The sequence below is a fragment of the Lissotriton helveticus genome, chromosome 4_1 (assembly GCF_964261635.1).
Source record: "Lissotriton helveticus chromosome 4_1, aLisHel1.1, whole genome shotgun sequence".
NCBI classification, from domain to species: domain Eukaryota; kingdom Metazoa; phylum Chordata; class Amphibia; order Caudata; family Salamandridae; genus Lissotriton; species Lissotriton helveticus.
The window spans coordinates 651,560,168-651,576,834 of record NC_136063.1 but is presented as its reverse complement, the minus strand read 5'-3'; the positions used below and the strand labels follow the sequence as shown (position 1 = coordinate 651,576,834).

The 16,667-nt window shown below is 44.1% G+C and overlaps 1 protein-coding gene across 1 annotated transcript; it reads right to left on the bottom strand.

The window, feature by feature from the left end:
* Positions 1-11,915: 11,915 nt before the first annotated feature.
* On the bottom strand, positions 11,916-13,856 carry MOS (MOS proto-oncogene, serine/threonine kinase). The gene has a single exon (XM_078685652.1). It carries the CDS (start codon positions 13,299-13,301, stop codon positions 12,225-12,227), a length of 1,077 nt encoding a protein of 358 aa, XP_078541778.1. The 5' UTR covers positions 13,302-13,856; the 3' UTR covers positions 11,916-12,224.
* Positions 13,857-16,667: the final 2,811 nt, after the last annotated feature.

Sequence of the window (16,667 nt, the reverse complement as noted above, 5' to 3'; positions counted from 1 at the left end):
TCTTTATAAACTTTGTGGAATTTGAGTGAGAGAACATCCGCACCGGGACCAGAGCCCACGCTAGTAAGAATATGGTATGCTTCACTTCCTGTATGGATATTGGATGTCTCAGTTTGTCCTGATCTTGGCATATCAGCTTGGGCATAGAATGTCCCAAAGAAGGCTTCTATAGCAGAATCTGGCCCTTTGTTGCAATTGGTATATAGCTGTTTATAGTAGCTAATACACGCAGGATTAATGCCATCTTGTGATTGCTGTGTCCCCCATCATGGTCTCTTATACTACTATGGGCAGACAATCGGGTATCCACGTTTACCAACCAGTCCAAATGTTTTTCCCGACTTGTGTGGCCTTTGGCGTGCAGGTGGACTGAATCTGTGGTGAAATAAAAAAAACTGCTATCATTCAACCACTGCAGCATGCTCCGCCCTAATCTCAAGTAAGGCAGTTGGGTGTGCTGTGTTAGTAATTTTTTTCCATTCAAGGTAATGGATTTGTCTGTCTAGCGCTAATAACCGACTGTTTATCTGTCCCCAGATCCCCATTGAGATCTCTATATAATAGCCACAGATGTCTAATTTAAACGCTTCCCACACCATTATGTAGGGGGCAGATGAGCCCTCAATCTCTTTAAAGAAATGCTCTATAACTCCACAAATGACGTGCTAACTAAGTAGTCCTCCAATGCCTAGCATTGCAGCCACCATGTGGGTATGGGTGCTATACCTCTTCCCCATAATACATGCAACACAAATACACAAAGGGCTGTGTTCTGAAATGGTTCTGACTAGATATTCCGTCGCATCGGTCTCCAGTGGCACAGTAGAGGGGCAAATAATGCGATCTAGGCTGACATGATCATCATGGACGGTCAAGTAGTATGCATGTTCTTGTAGCCTTGGATGTTTATATCGCCAAACGTCCACAATACCACTGAGCTAACCAGTCTCGAAGAATTCGATACCACAGAGGCATGATGAGATTCCCAACTCAGTACAATTTTTTCCCAAATCTTTTACTTCTCTAAAAAAAGATCATATTATGAATACATCTGGGCCATCATGCATGAAGCCATTTCAAAGATTAATTGTAAACTCTTATGGTGATTGTTATTTCACTCAAAGGCCAAGTAACCGAAACTCAATGGGTCGAATAGTCTATGTAAATCTGGTACAAAAACTACCACAAATTGTTTTGGAGGTTTACGGTTCTAGTAACCAATTAATTGTTTTTCAGACCATCAAGATCATATCTGAAATAATTAGTGATATGAAACCGTTGTGAGCTGGCGGACCTGATAATCTGCCTGCCATTCTATTTAAGGCTAATCTCCAATGGGATGAACATAGAGGAAAGTTAAGCATTTCACTCCTGGCTACTGTTGCTCTGAAAAGAGTTGATGCTCGCTACGGGGGGCACTCGTTAGAGCCTTCTAGGAAAGCCTTGATAGGCAAGCTTATCCCACAGGCTCTCTATGGAGAAGAGTTATTGACCCTTGATCAGCATGTAGACAGGGAAAGCATTGAAAGCGTCTGTAAAATACTTTTTTGGGCCTCCCAATAAACTCAGGATTTATGCTATCATGCAAGAATTGGGCCTTGATGCCTGGACTCTATTAGCCCAGTCTTGTCCGCTATGGTATGACATAAGTCATCACTGTAATGAAGACAAACTATCCTTGTTAATGCTATGAGATATGAAATCCAGTGCTGCCGAGTTCTCATAGCTTATTGTTTACTTTATTGTCAATTGATTTAACATCTTTGAGATCGACATGGAAATTGAAGACTTACTTAAAGTTGGAGTCGGGAATCTATTGTACTTTGGGATAAACTATCTTGAGCAGAAGAAATCAGTTAAGCATTTTACCAAATGTCTGCTGATGATTGGTGCTTCCCTCATCTGTTTAGGATGAGCAAAAGAGGAATACGAGTCTCTTTTTCTGCCTAGGTTTTGATCGCAGCTAGAGAATTCCAAGGTTTAGGAATTGAGTCTCTGAAAACAATGGTTACTGTTTGTGTGAATTATACAATAATGCATTTATTATTTGACTGCCCTCTACTTCTGTGAGGAAAAATGTTTTTCACCCAATCAATAAAAAAAAATTGTGAGTAGAATCCGAAAAGAGGCACAAGGCACTTTATGTTCAATGAAGCACTTTGATATTGCACTTCTAAAGCACATTTTGTTGTTACAGCTCAGATCGTTTTGTTAAATGATCGATACTTGGTAGTAATGATTTGATAATATGTAACCATGGTCGAGAACTGCTGTTTATAGTGAGGACGTGTAAAATTGTGCCTCGTTTGTTTTAATATTCGTGTTTTTATTGTATCTTACAACCAGATGAGTTTAAATGAGTGTCATAAGCAGTGAGGTAGGATTTTGTCTCCTCTCTGTCTCCAATTTGAACTATTGGAAGAAAAATAAGTCTCTCTGATTTTATATACCATTAAAAAATGTTATCCAATATTTGCAGCTATGTTAGGTTTTTCTCAGTCTACTGTACTGTGATCCTTGTATTTCTATAAGAATGTATTCTTAGAAATAAACGATTGTAAACAAAAAAAAAATGTTCACCATTTCTATTGTAATTTTTGGAGACCCAAGCATTGCAGAATCTCCAAACATACTTCCCAGCCCACCTCTGTAGCATCAACTGAAAAGGTGGTGAAGGGGTTTTTGCCTGCGTTGCCAATCGCAGTGTGGTACCTTATGGTGAGCGGGAGGTAAGATTAGGCCAAAGCTGTTCTCTAACATATTTCCTTTAACAAGTCATGGCCTCAAACTTATTTCAAAATATTGGCATCTAGGCTTTCCAAAAAAGCTTGGGAAATTGACCAGCCTTTAAATAGCAGCAATAAGAGATTTCTGGACATCTTGGTGTTGGTGTGAGGTTTTCAACTTAGCATCATCATTCAATACTAATATGCTCCGGTGTGTTCGACCACAGACTGGAAAAGAAACACCCAGAAAGTAAAACACGACATCAGGCCAGCCTTTCACTAGAAGGGTTCTTAGTTTGCTAGTTTTATCTTTGCTTATTTATTTATTTTTAAAAAAAAATTTTGCAGAGTTTTATATAGCGCGAACTAGAACCGAACCGAATCAGTTATCAAAGCGCTTTACATAGCACCAGTTACATGAGGACACACTTTCATTTTAGGCACGGGGAGATTAAGTGATTTGCCCAGAATCACAGGGGGTTTTTGGCGTCGTTACCGAGACTCGAACCCAGATTCCCAGGTCCGAGGTCGAGCGCCTTAGCCGTTAGGCCAACCCCTCTCATTGTTTGCTCCAATGGATTGTGACAGGACAGGAGCCAACTAGGCTAGTCCATGGATTAACTCTACATTTTCAGCTACTTACTGAATGGTGTGTTAAACCTGCATGTCCCATTACGTGTGGATGACATTGTCCTAACTAAAAATGCCAACTGCATTTGAGACTGGATCTTCTCATTGAATAAAAGTATTGACTTGGCTATAAATACTCCACAAGGGAGTGGAATTTAATCAAATATCTACTTGTCCATGGGGAAGGTTGCTTCATAAATTTGCTTGTCCTGTAACAAAATCCACTTGCCCCTTTGGTGCCATGTAGTGCAGCGACAAATCATGGCAGTAATTCAATTGTGTAAGAGCTCTGATATAGCCTCTCTGATTATGCCCAGGTTTATATCATAGTAGTGTTTGGAAACTTGCAATCCCCTTATGTTGCAACGTTTCCACAGATCTACAAACTGGAGTTGAAAGTAGTGGTAAGCAATAGTTCCAGGATTAGAATGCCCTTTTGCGTCTTTGCATACCTACTAACTTACATGTTTTGAGGGTTTTCAACAACTCTTCTCTATTCTTTTCCCATACTGAGAAATGTTGGAAATGTACTCCTGATAATGGCAGAGGTAAACCTTCTTCCAGAGTTAAGAAAAAAGTGGTTGATGGGAAAGTGATTTTTGTAAAACTCAGATTTTTGCATGAGCAAATCTACACATGCAGATTTGCTTATGCTCTAATGCAGTTCACAAACATTTTCTACGAGTACCATTTCTTGTCCTACTTCTGTAAATTATGGGGAATTCACAAAAGCCATATAGCTGCACTCAACACAAGGACATATACCATGGGTACAAAGTGCAAGTATGAACAAAGGCAAAGGTGACTGGGCGCTAGGACCCAATGGCATCCCGCAAGCCACTTTTAAACATGACGCTGAATTCTGCAGCATTTATTTAGAGAAGCTGTATTCTGAAGTTGAGATTAAAAACCAAATCCTCAATAGTAGGCAAGGATCAATTATTGCGCCCATATACAAGGGAGGCGATAGAAACAATCCTTTAAACTACAGGCTAATTGCACTACTGGATGTAGAAGCTAAATACTTTGGCTCGTTGATCCTCGAAGATCTGGTCAGAAGAACGCAACTTGATCCCATAAAGTCAAACAGGCTTCAGAAATGGGATTGGAACAATTTCAAACATTCTATCAATGTCTCTAATAACTGAGAAATGCAAGAAAATAAAACAGGATCTGAATTTCTGTTTTATCGACCTAAAAGCCGCCTTCGACAGTGTGGATCAGAAACTTTTGTGGACCAAATTAAAAGCCTGGAATATACCTGAAAGAATTCTAAGGGGTTTAATGCTATTTTACACAGACACTTGGGTCAGAGTAAAATTCAGAGAAGGCTCCAGACTCAAGAAAAGTGTAAATGACCATGGGTCTGAAGCAGGGTTGTTTGTTGGCCCACACCTTTTTAATCAATTCATAGCTAATTTGTATGAAAAACTTAGCAAAATGAATTCCCACTCGCCGCACTTAGGTCAACTTCCACTCTCTCACCTTGCCTATGCAGAAAACATTGTCCTTTTAAGTTTAACTAAAGTTGGTTTGACCAGATTATTAACCGAACTCCCAACATTTTTGTCAATTAACAAATTGGAAATCAACATATCTAAAGCTATGATTCTTAGCAACAGGCTAGCCCTACATCACAACATTTGGCTAGAAGGCAACCTTTTAGAGAACACATCCAGCTATAAATATTTGAGATATTATATAGATAGAAAACTATCCCATTGTGAGCAGAAAAATTATATGACACGGTAAGCAGGTGCTCTAACATTGGCGTGTAAGTCGGTGGTTAAAAAATTGGAGGGACCATCACTAAGGCCGTTGTGCTCTGTAATCGCCGCCAAAACCCTTCAACCTTAACCTATGCTACTGCAGCCATGCATGGGAAAGATTCTATCCTTCTTAATAACAAGTATCTACAAAAAGTTTTTCAACTTCCTAGGACTGCTTTGCTAGCACAAATGCGTTTGGAATTTGGGTTAATGAATGAATCATCGGGCAGAATTTATACCTTTATAAAGTTGTGGTACCGGATAAAACAAAACTCGGAGAGTCTAAGCCTAAATGAGGCACTATGGTCGAAACTTGATAATAAAAAAAATGTATGTTAAATCAATTTTTGTACAATGCGATTAAAACGACCAGCACTTTGGATCTCTGGAACAAAAATATGCCCTTTCAAATATTTAAGCTAGCGCTAAATAAAGCTCCAAATTTCACTTGTTAATACTGGATGAGAGTATTTTCACCCAAAGATCTCATGCATGGATGGTGATCAATAACTACACAGTTCTGAAACTGGTAGCTTATTTAGACTAACATTTTGTATCCAACTAAAAAGATATCTAACGGCACTCCGGTTCGGAATGTTCCCTTCATTGGCAGACGCACCACACTGGAAAAATATTGACTCAAAAGTGTGCCGTCTTTGCGGCAGTCAAAAAGTAGACTTTAAAAACTTTAGATGTCATTGTAAGAAGCTATTACCAGCACAAGCCACTTTATTAAGGAGAGCCTTCCTGGACAGAGTAATAAGAACCTTCAGGTCTTGCGTTATTAGAGTACTAGACCCATCTGACCACTCAAATGAAATATAAATTCCTCCATGCACACGATCAAGCTGTGAAAGCCAAGGCCATTTTATAAGGTTACCTCAGTGGGGGAGAAAGGTAATGTCATCCTCTATTTGTTAAATTATCATTGTATGGAAAGGAAGACTGGGGAACATTTATGTAAACTTTAACCATAAGACTCCTTTTTGCTTTCGATTTGACATGACTAATATTTGTGCACCTAGGATATACTTTTACGTTACAAGAATTTTTTTATATGAATGATACCTCTGTTTTAATAATCTATATTGGATTGTCTTATTGTATGACAAAATGAATGACTTGGTTATTTTCCTGTCTGTTTCTCACAATGATAATAAAAAAAAAAGGAAAGGAAGACTGCACAATTGATTATCACTTAATGTCGACCCAACGTGTTGGACTCTCTTTTAGGGACATCAATCGGTCAATCTGGTAGTAACGGGATACAGAGACCTATAAATGTTTAAAATAGAGTCAGATAGAAAGTAAATAATCAGCTTGGTATAGGAAATGGAGTTTCAATATAAATGCATTTTATTAGTAAATTTTAATATGCAGAGCTTGCAACAAAATGAGGAAGTCAGAACAATAATGCCTTATGCTAGTTACATTTGTGCGATAGATTTATTTTAAAACTGAATTCATTACCATTTGCTATTTTTAAACACTGTGTTAAGTTTAACACTGCTAATGTTGAAATGATTTTAAACTTTATAATGTATGATATTTGAGTTATGCAAAATTATTATGGTTTAAGTAAACAAAATTATTCTTCCATGGGTGCACTTTTGGGGCTTTCTTTAATTAGGCCCCTAATTTGGTTTGGCGTGGACCATGACCTTTTGTGTTTATAAACATTCTGTCTCTCTACCTCTGTATCAGCTTGCTTAACTTTGAGTGACAGCAATCTCCTCTTTCACGTGGGGCATATTGGCACACAAAATAGTTGTGTTCTTTGCCAGCAACTACTGAGAAAGGGTGTGATTTTTTTAGACCAAATTTTTTTTATGTTTTTGCCAATGTCTGGTTTAATGGTGAGGGCCCAGCCGCTCCCACACCAATAAGGTTTTACAAAAACTGTGCCAAAACAAGTCACACATTGACAAAACAAAAAAACCTGACCACCAATTTCAGACCTACTTGCTGCGTCACTGAAATGAAATGAAATGAAATGAAATGAAAAGAAAAAGGAACTTGGTTAAGCGCACTGTGGCCAAGCGGCTTCCTGGCGCTGGGGACTTGGCTAGACTCACAGAGGGGACCCAGGGAGGCTAACAGGGAAATGCCTGGGAAAACAGAAAAGTTTTGAGGGCTTTACGGAAATGGGTGTAGATGGGAATAGATCGGATGGAAAGAGGAAGACTGTTCCAGAACCGTGGGGCCAACACCGAAAAACGGGTGCCCCTAGTTCTGGATTTACGGAAGCGGGGAACATGTAGAAGGGAAGAGGAGCGGAGAGTGCGACTGGGGGGCGTGAGGGGTGATGAGAGATCTGATAAAAAGGGGAGCTGAGCGGGTGTGGGCCCGAAAGGCCAGTTTGAAAAAAGATCTGAGGTGCACAGGGAGCCAATGGAGGGACTTAAGTGCAGGGGTAATGTGGGAAGATTTGGGGAGACGAAGAATGAGGCGGGCTGCCTGATGTTGAATGGCCTGAAAGCGGCGGGTTTCATAAGCATGTATGCCCACGTACAGGCCATTCCCGTAGTCAAGGCGAGAAGTGATAAGAGCCATGACGATGGTTTTAAGGGCGTCCGACGAGAAAAAACGGGAAATCTTACGAATAAGACGGAGGGACAAAAAAACAAGAGGATACGACGGAGCTGATTTGGGCATGCATGGAGAGGTCATGGCTGACCTTGATGCCCTGGGTTCGAACAGAGGGAACCAGTGAAGGGGGGGAGCCGAAGGAAGGGGGCCAGTGGAGCGAGGACCAAGGGTTTGAGGGACCACCCGTGAGGACAAGCTCCGTCTTGTCAGGATTGAGCTTCAAATGATTGATGCTCATCCATTCGGATATGAAAACTAAAGTGGAACAGAACTTAGGGAGGGAATCATAAGGGGAGGAAAGATCGAAAAGGAGCTGGAGGTCATCCGCGTAGTTATACACAGAGACCCCCAGCTCAAGAAGAGAGATGATAAGAGGGTGGATATAAATATTGAAAAGAAGAGAGGAAAGGGAAGAACCTTGGGGGACCCCACAGGTAACCGAGCGAGGAGGAGCAGAGAAACCTGAGAGGTGGACCGCTTGGAACCTGCCTTGAAGAAAGGACGCAAGCCAAGAGAGGGCAGCGCCCCGTATGCCCGCTGCGCTGACACGGTCGAGAAGGATGGAATGATCGACCATGTCAAACGCAGCGGACAAATCGAGGAGAACCAAGGCTTGGGGGAGATTGATGTCCGCTTTCCCCTTAAGTTCGTCCAGGACCGCGAGGACCACAGTCTCCGTGGAATGACCTGGGCAAAAACCCGCCTAATGGGAGGCCAGGAGGTGGTTCTCCTCGATATAGGTGGACAGACAAGATGTAACATAGCTTTCAAGGATCTTGCCAAGATAAGGGAGAAGAGAGATAGGCCTAAAGTTAAGAAGAAGTGAGGGATCTAGACCAGTTTTTTTAAGAATGGGAAGAACTATAGCCGATTTGAAAGGTGAAGGAACAGAACCCAGGGCCAGCGAAGCGTTAAGAAGGGCAAGTGGAGGGGCAGGGCAGCCAGTAAAGAGAGTTCTGAGGATCCGTGCAGGAGCACAGTCCGCCGGGGAGCCAGACTTGACTTTTATAAGCAGGTTAAGAAAACGGTCCAGAGTAATGGGTGGAAAATGATCCAGAGAAGAGGAGGACGATGGGAGAGAACAGGAGAACCCAGGTTGAAGCACAGTAGGAATATTGGCCTTTATGTTGGCGATCTTGTCAATAAAGTAATCATTGAGTGAAGAGCAAAGGATCTGAGATGGAACAAGACTAGTGCGGTCAGAGGTGGCGAGATTGTGAACCAAGGAAAAAATTTCTCGAGATTTATTAGCAGAAAGGGCAACTCTCTCGGAAAAGTATTTGGTTTTTGCCGCGAGGATCGCTCGTTTATAATCATTGAGAAGTAGTCTATATTTGGCGCGGAGAGTGGGACAATAGTTCCGTCTCCAATGACGTTCCGACCGCCTAAGATCGAGTTTGAGAGCTTTAAGCTCAGTAGTAAACCATTTGTGCGCGTCGTAGGGGCGGACGGCTTTAACCTTCTTGAGCGGGGCGACCTGATCGCAAGAAGAAGAGAGCCAGGTGCTAATGGCATCTGCCTGAGAGTCCAAAGAGAGATCGGTAAGATCAGGAGCTGAGGAAGCCAGGGAGAGTGAGAGAGAATTAAGGTCAGTCTGGTTCCAACTACGAGCCAGAATATTTTTGGGTAGCGGGAACTTGTCGGCCGAGCCCAGGAGAATGGAAAATGATATCATAGAGTGGTCCGACCAGACGCAGGGGAGTATAGAGGGGGATGAAACGTCGCAGCGTGATGACCAAATTTGGTCCAGGATGTGACCCTGGACGTGAGTGGGGGCCGAGACATGGGATGAGAAGTTCAAACACTGAAGGGTAGCAGAAAAGTCTTTAGAAGACAGATCTTCCCTGGGGTCATGTGGCCAGTAGTTAAAATCACCAAGCAGGAGAACCGAAGAGTTGTTGACCACCAACGTAGCCAAAAGATCCTGTAGAGCAGCTACATATGAAGGCATGACTTGAGGGGGGCGATGCATAAGGACTACGGTAAGAGGTACGGAAAGATTAAAAGATCGGGCTACCAAGTAGTCCACGTTAGGTATAGGGGGTTGAGCAAGAAGTTGGAATTTCAAGGTGGAACGGATAATCATCGCCACACCTCCCCCAACCTTACCATCCGGACAGTCTGCTCGGAGGGCATAGTAGGTGTCCGGGAGAATGGCCAGAAGATCCGGAAGGGAGTCAGTGGAGAACCAGGTCTCAGTAAGAAATAAAAAGTCTGGGGAGTCTGTGTTCAGAAGATTAAAAAGTTCCGTCTGGTGCTTGCCAGCAGAGCGGGTATTAAGCAGAAGCTGCCGAGGGGACAGAAGAAGGGCGAGTGATAGGGGAAGGATCAGAAGGAGGAGGGGTAGGGCTGTGGATGGAAGAGAGCAAACAGGGAGGGCGGGGGACAAGGATTACTAGTTTGTTTCCCATAATCTTATTTAAACTAGTTACACTGATTTTCCATTATGAATATTTTTGGGGAAATACTAGGATGCATCAACACATTTTTACTAAATGATGCTACAAAGAAATGGTACCTGAAATTTTATAGTAGTTTAGCAAAATGTTTTTTCCGGCTTTCATTTTTTTATGTACATTTTATTTTGAAAGCAAAGAATCATTAATCTTGCTTTCAAGCTTCTGCAAATATTAGCATCAAATCAGAGAGCATTCTGGAAGCATTATACATAATTTCAAATTGTTAAACTTTGAAAACATGAGTAAACATGTTTATACTGGAACCACTGTCAGTAGTGCAGTTGGAGCTTACAACATTTACTTAAGAGTGCTCACCATAATAATAAAGGCTTTCAATTAATCAACCATAAATACAAGTTTGAACAGCATTAACATATGGGCAAAAATATTACTTTAACTGCAAACAGTGCCCTTCCCTTATCCATAATGCAGTACTGCAAACTAGCAGCCAAAGGATTTGTGCTGCAGGGGATTGGGCCTACTTGTCCCAAGGACAAAATACACATGAAAACGTGTTGCCCTGGACCCCAAACAATATGTCCTGGGTGTCGGGCTATTGAAATTCAACATCCCCGACTCCAATTCAAAAACCATGATAGCTGAAAACAAGAAAGTGATGGGTTGTTTCTCTTTAACCTATAGTTTTTTGGACCAAGCGGCCCTTTAGTAATAATTGTGGACTGGGATCACGTTTGCCTTGAAACAGAGGTCATGCACCTACATCACCATTGTCAGGAACTAAACTGCATTTTGGCATTTTACAAGTGGAGAAGTTTTTATTCAGCAACTGCAATGGGGATATAGCAGATAAAATTGTTAATGAATGTAAAATAAGGTTCAGCAACAATTTGTCAGAAACCCTCTATATTAAAACTTGACTTTGGCTGGCAGTTATACGGAAGTTGCTGGACTTTAATTTCAGATACACTGGTCCTACCATATTTCACTGGGATTGCATCACAGATTGTGCAAAACTGGATATGCTAATCTTTTCACAGAACCATAATGATTAAGAGCTATGCCCTCAATTGTGTTTAGATAGGAATAACTGATTAAATTAAACCTAACACTATCTGTCCTGCGTGCAGCTAGCTTTACTGCCTGAGAGTGCAACCATCTCTAGTGATAGAGCACAGCCATCTATGGTGCCCAAAACTGCTGCATTCTGTAGTGTCTAAGAACACAGCCTTGTGGAGTTCTTGGGAGAGCTGCATCTGTAAAGTCAGAAATTTCAGCCCCATTTAGTGCCTGTGAGAAGGGCGTGCTAGTGCCTGAGAACTTCTGCATTTGTACTAGATGAGAGAGCAGTCACTTTTAGTGCAGGTGAGCTCAAACACACCTCATCTCTGAAACCCTCCTGTTTTGTATTGATATGGGACTGCCACCCATATTGTCACAGTGCTGGCTGTACATTGAACAATGCCTTAATGTATTTACATAATTAAGCCAGTCTTCTTTCACGGCCTCTAAAACGTGAACATGTAATTCAATCTTGCTTGGCCCCATGTGGGTGTGAAAGAGTTGAAAACTATTAGTACATTCAAAGTTATCCACGCAGGGGCGCCCAAAATTAATAGGATGCCAAGGCAAGAGCATGATAAACTGATAATTTGCCAAGAAAAGATGGGCTGGGCCTATGTTGCTTTTCTTCCTATTCGGAAGGACAAATATAAAGGTCTTTTGTGACAGTCTCTGTACACACAGGTCCTTTTGCCTATTGAGAAAATGGTTGATTAACAACAGAAAAAGGCTAGTAAGAACACGTTTCAGTGTCTTTTTTATTATTAATACAGGGTTGTTCTTCACCCTCTTGGTTCTATTCAGAAAAAATACAAAAATAAAAGAAAATACAAAAAATAAAAAGTGCGACTTTAAACGTCGAATACAACCATGAATAAAATAAATAAAATATATTAATCTGAAGATATTATTTAACAATGATGTATGTTTTAGAAAGGCCTCGAGAACTGTCTATGCAGTGTCACAACAGTTGTTCAGGAAGTGCTTGTAAGTCAAGCGAGCAATGTCAGTCTAGTAGTGTCAGCCAAGGGTCAGAGTCCGAAGTGGGGCCCATGCAGTCGGGGTTCGTGTATGCTGTTGAGCTCCTCCAGGAGCTGTTTGGCCCCGGGCCTCTCCTCGGGCTTTGCCCCCCAGCAGCGCTCGATGATGCCTTTGAACGAAGCTCCTGGGGCCCCGGGGCTGCGGAAGGCGGGCCCGGTGAGGGGCGGCCGCAGGTGATAGGCCACCACGGCATAGAGCACACACTGTCTCTCCCCGCCGGTGAAGGGCGTCTCGCGGCTCACCATCTGCCACAACGTGATGGCGAAGGAGTAAATGTCGGACTTGCGGGTGGGTGGCAGGCCGCGCAGGAGCTCGGGGGCGCGGTGCGTGTAGGTGCCGCCGATCTCGCACGCCTCGGCGGGTTGAACGCGGGCCTCGCGGTGCTGCAGGCGCAGCGAGCAGCCGAAGTCGCCGATCTTGCAGCAGGTGTAGATGCCGTGCTGAGCCAGCAGCACGTTGGCGGGCTTCAGGTCCAGGTGCACGATGCTGTGCGAGTGCAAAAAGGTCAGGCCCCGGGCCACATCTCGGGCGTAGCTGAGGCAGCTGGCGGCGCCAGTGCCGAATTCCCAGGGCTGTCCATCTTCACCTGAGGCCATTCCGGGGTTTTGATGGCTGTAGATGGCGTGGTGCAAGGTGCAGCTGCCCGTGTACTCCATGATGACGGCGCCCAGGCTGTCGGGATCCTCCGGGCCGCAGGGGCCGGCCGCCAGCACCCGCACCAGGTTCTCGTGGCGGGGCAGCTGCGCCACGTTCAGCTCGGCCCAGAAGCTCCGCCTGGAGGCCAGCCGGTTTTTTGCAGAGCGCTTCACCTTCTTCACAGCCACCGTTTCGCCGCGGTAAGTTGCTCGGTAGACGTGGCCAAACCCTCCGGCCCCGAGAGGTTCCAGCAGCGACACCTCGGACCAGTTGATGGAGCACCAAGCCAGGCGCGGGGGCATGCGGCGCTCCCGGCCGTCGGAGCCGCCCTTGCGGGAGAGGACGAGCGGGCTGCTGCTGTAGGCCCGCAGCTCCACCGACGGCGACAACTCCCGCGGGAGGAAGCGCTCCAGCGGGACAGGGGACGGCATGTCGGATCAGAAGGCGTGCGCGTTGGAGTCCCTCCACTTCACCACATCGTAAAGTGAACGGAGGCGCCATTCGGCCTACGCACTGATTGTAGGCAGGGCCCCATGCTTCGCATCAACAAGGGACAGCTGAAGTCATTTGCTAGAGCGCTATCCCAATAGTTGCACCTTTATTCTACCAACGTTTCTGTAGAAGTGAACTGTTGCCTCCGTACCAAGTTCGGCTTTTCTTCTTGAATCCAGTTCCACTACAAAATTACGTGTAGTTTATTGTTGCTTCAGAAAGGAGGATATTTACTGGCGGCCCCATCCACCACCGTACACGCCAAGATACCACAAGATTCTATGTCACTACCGGAGGCTCCAGTTATTCTTCTCTTTTCTTTTTAATTTCAGCAACCAATCACATTTAAATAAACAAAACTACATTACCCATGTAACCCTCATACCCCACATAGCACATGCCCCAATTACACCAGAGCAACCATTATAAGTAACAATGGCTCCATTTTGTGTACTCATAAGATAAGTACATTTTATGAGTTTAGTGATGATTAAATATTGTGTTATTACTGTGGAAGCGCTGAGCACTGCGCTGTTTCCAGCGATTGGCGGTTGAATAATGTCACTGCTGATAGTTATTTAGTAATTTACTTTATCTAATAAACTCATTTATTTATAGTGTGGCATACTCCTGTTTCTGTGTGCAGCAGCGCAATCATTATTGTGCACGTAGGTCTTATCCGACACCGACTTTGCCTCTATGGAGTCAATGGGACTACTTTAGGGTGACCTGATTTTGAGAAGCAAAACCCTGGACAGCCCAGACATAAATGTAGGACTAAAGCCTTTAGGGGCAGATTTATGTTAACTGGCGCATCCCCAGGGATGCGCCAGTTAACATGCGCCACAGTGCGCCACAGCTCCGCCACCCATGGTGCGCCGCATTTATGATGCGGCGCACCATGGGGCAAAAACGGCACAGATGCGTGACGCATCTGTGCCGTAAAGGTGACGCATTGCTGGAGTTGCGTCGCAAGCGCGACGCAGCTCCAGCAAGGCTCGGGGGTGCCCCATCTCCACAATGCTGCGTCAAGACCTACGCCTACTTCAAGCAGGCGCAGGCTTTTGACGCAGCATTGGCCTGAAAGTGACTGAGTGAAATCTTATAGATTTCACTCAGCCACTTTTGCGAGGCGCACCTGCCCCGGAACGCCCACCCTGCGCCGGAACACCCACAAGCGGCACAGGGCTTTACAACGTGACGCATCTGCCTAGATGCGTCACGTTGTAAATCGTTCATAGGGATGCGCCACGTTTACGCCGCCTTGCGTGATGCAACAGCGGCGTAAACGTGGCGCAAGTGCCTCATAAATCTGCCCCTTAGTCTTTATTTCTTATATAGGGCCTGTCTCGTTTCTTTGCATAGCCTTGTAAATATGTGCACATATATACAGAGACACACTGAAAAGGCTTGTCAATGTATGTGTTTTTGTGCATATATATATATATATATATATATATATATATATATATATACACACACATATATGCTCGGTTTGTAAGGGTGTGTATGTGTATAAGGAAGTCTGTGTTCGCCTTGGAGCAGAATGCCTTTGCCAAGATCTGGTAGGTAAGGTTATGGATACCCCGGAGGTGGACCTCACCATGGTAGCTTTTTGAGAATATATGCAAAGGGCCTAGACTGGGCATGGCGTAACTGCCAGGACAAGGTCCTGACATGTCTGGTTAATTGACGAGGATACTAGAATTATCATTCCATGCCAAAGAATCTAAATTTCCTGTGGACCCGGATGTTCTAGTAGGTTGAGTGCAGAGAGCTTTTTGCCAGCTGAGAAACACCAACTGCAATATTTCCACAGAATGACAGAGATCTGTTCTCATGAGAATAGACCGAAGCTTAATGATTTGGCCCCCTCTGAAGCCATCCAGGATAGTTATTTGGGGGTTCTCATTTTTTAAAGAACTCACGAGGTTTTGATCCATGTGTTCCTCACTGGATAAGCCCAAATGTCACTTAAAAAGTATTTAGGAGAAGCCTTTTAGGCAGGGCTGGGTGCTTTTAAGGGCGTGCGTCAGGCTGGGGATCCTTTCAAGGCTCTCAAAAAGGACACTACCCCAGATGTAGGGGTGCATGGTATGGAAAGCCAGCTGTCTCCAGCAGAGGAAGTCCCTGCTTCTACCGGGGCAATCTCAGAGGAGCGCAAGGAGCGAATCAAGACACCAGATGTCATTCTAAAACGTATCCCATTTTTTTGAGGTCACCTTCGAGGGGAAGTGTGGGATTGTTCCCAGACAATTGGATTCAGATTACCCAGGATCCTTCAGACCCTCCTAGGCTCTAAACTAGAATTTTACGCCACACCAGCCCAATCATGTTCTTCTAAACAACTTTTGTCCGATATTTATGCCTTTCTCGTCATAGCCTAGACTCCTTTGCACCAGATGGAGACGGAATGTAGGTGCCCCTTTACAGATGGAGTGGAACGACATTCTACATTGCGCACGAACCTCAGCTCTTAACACTACTAGTAAAGAAATGTTTTGAAAGATTGCGTATTATTGGTATCTCACCCCAGCTAGGATCGCCACTTGGGGCCCACCGGAAGTGGTTGCTGCTGACGTCAATGTGGCCAACAGGGCACCCATACCCGCCTACTATGGCAATGCCTCAGACTGGAGTCTATTGGGGTGGTTCGTGGATGCAGTGAATGCACTTTTTGATACTGACATTCCTAGGCTTCACAGTTATGTCCTCCTGGGTCTCCTCACCCACTTACTTACCCGTTACAGTCCATTAGAGGTTGAGCGATTGTCTTAGCATTGGGTGCCGCCAAGCAAATCCTTCTTACTATATTGGACACTGAGAACATACCCACACATTTAAACTGGTTACACAAATTATGGGAAACATTGGGGATCAAAAAGCTAATTGCAGTAGCCACGCACTGCCTCCCCCCAAATTGATAAAATGCGTCAACCTAGTCTTAAATACCTTTCTGCAGAATTCTGGGAACTGTCCTGCCCATGCTACCTGTAGATACTCCGCTTAACCCCAGCAGACGATCCTGACACACATTGATCTGTTTGAGACCACCTTTGCACACAAAGTTGCCAGTTCAGACCCAGAATAACATTGTCCCTTCGCACTGAACCCTTTACACCCACCCCTCTTCATTAATTTCCTTTCTTACTCCTTTCTCTTGTGATGCATATACATCCTGCCAATTGATGTTTCACCACCAGCCAGTGGATGTAAGTGGTTAGTTATTGTATCACCTTCTTTTCATATGAAAATAATAAAACAGATCTAAAACCTTAAGAGGCCTTGACAGACACCTTATTTGG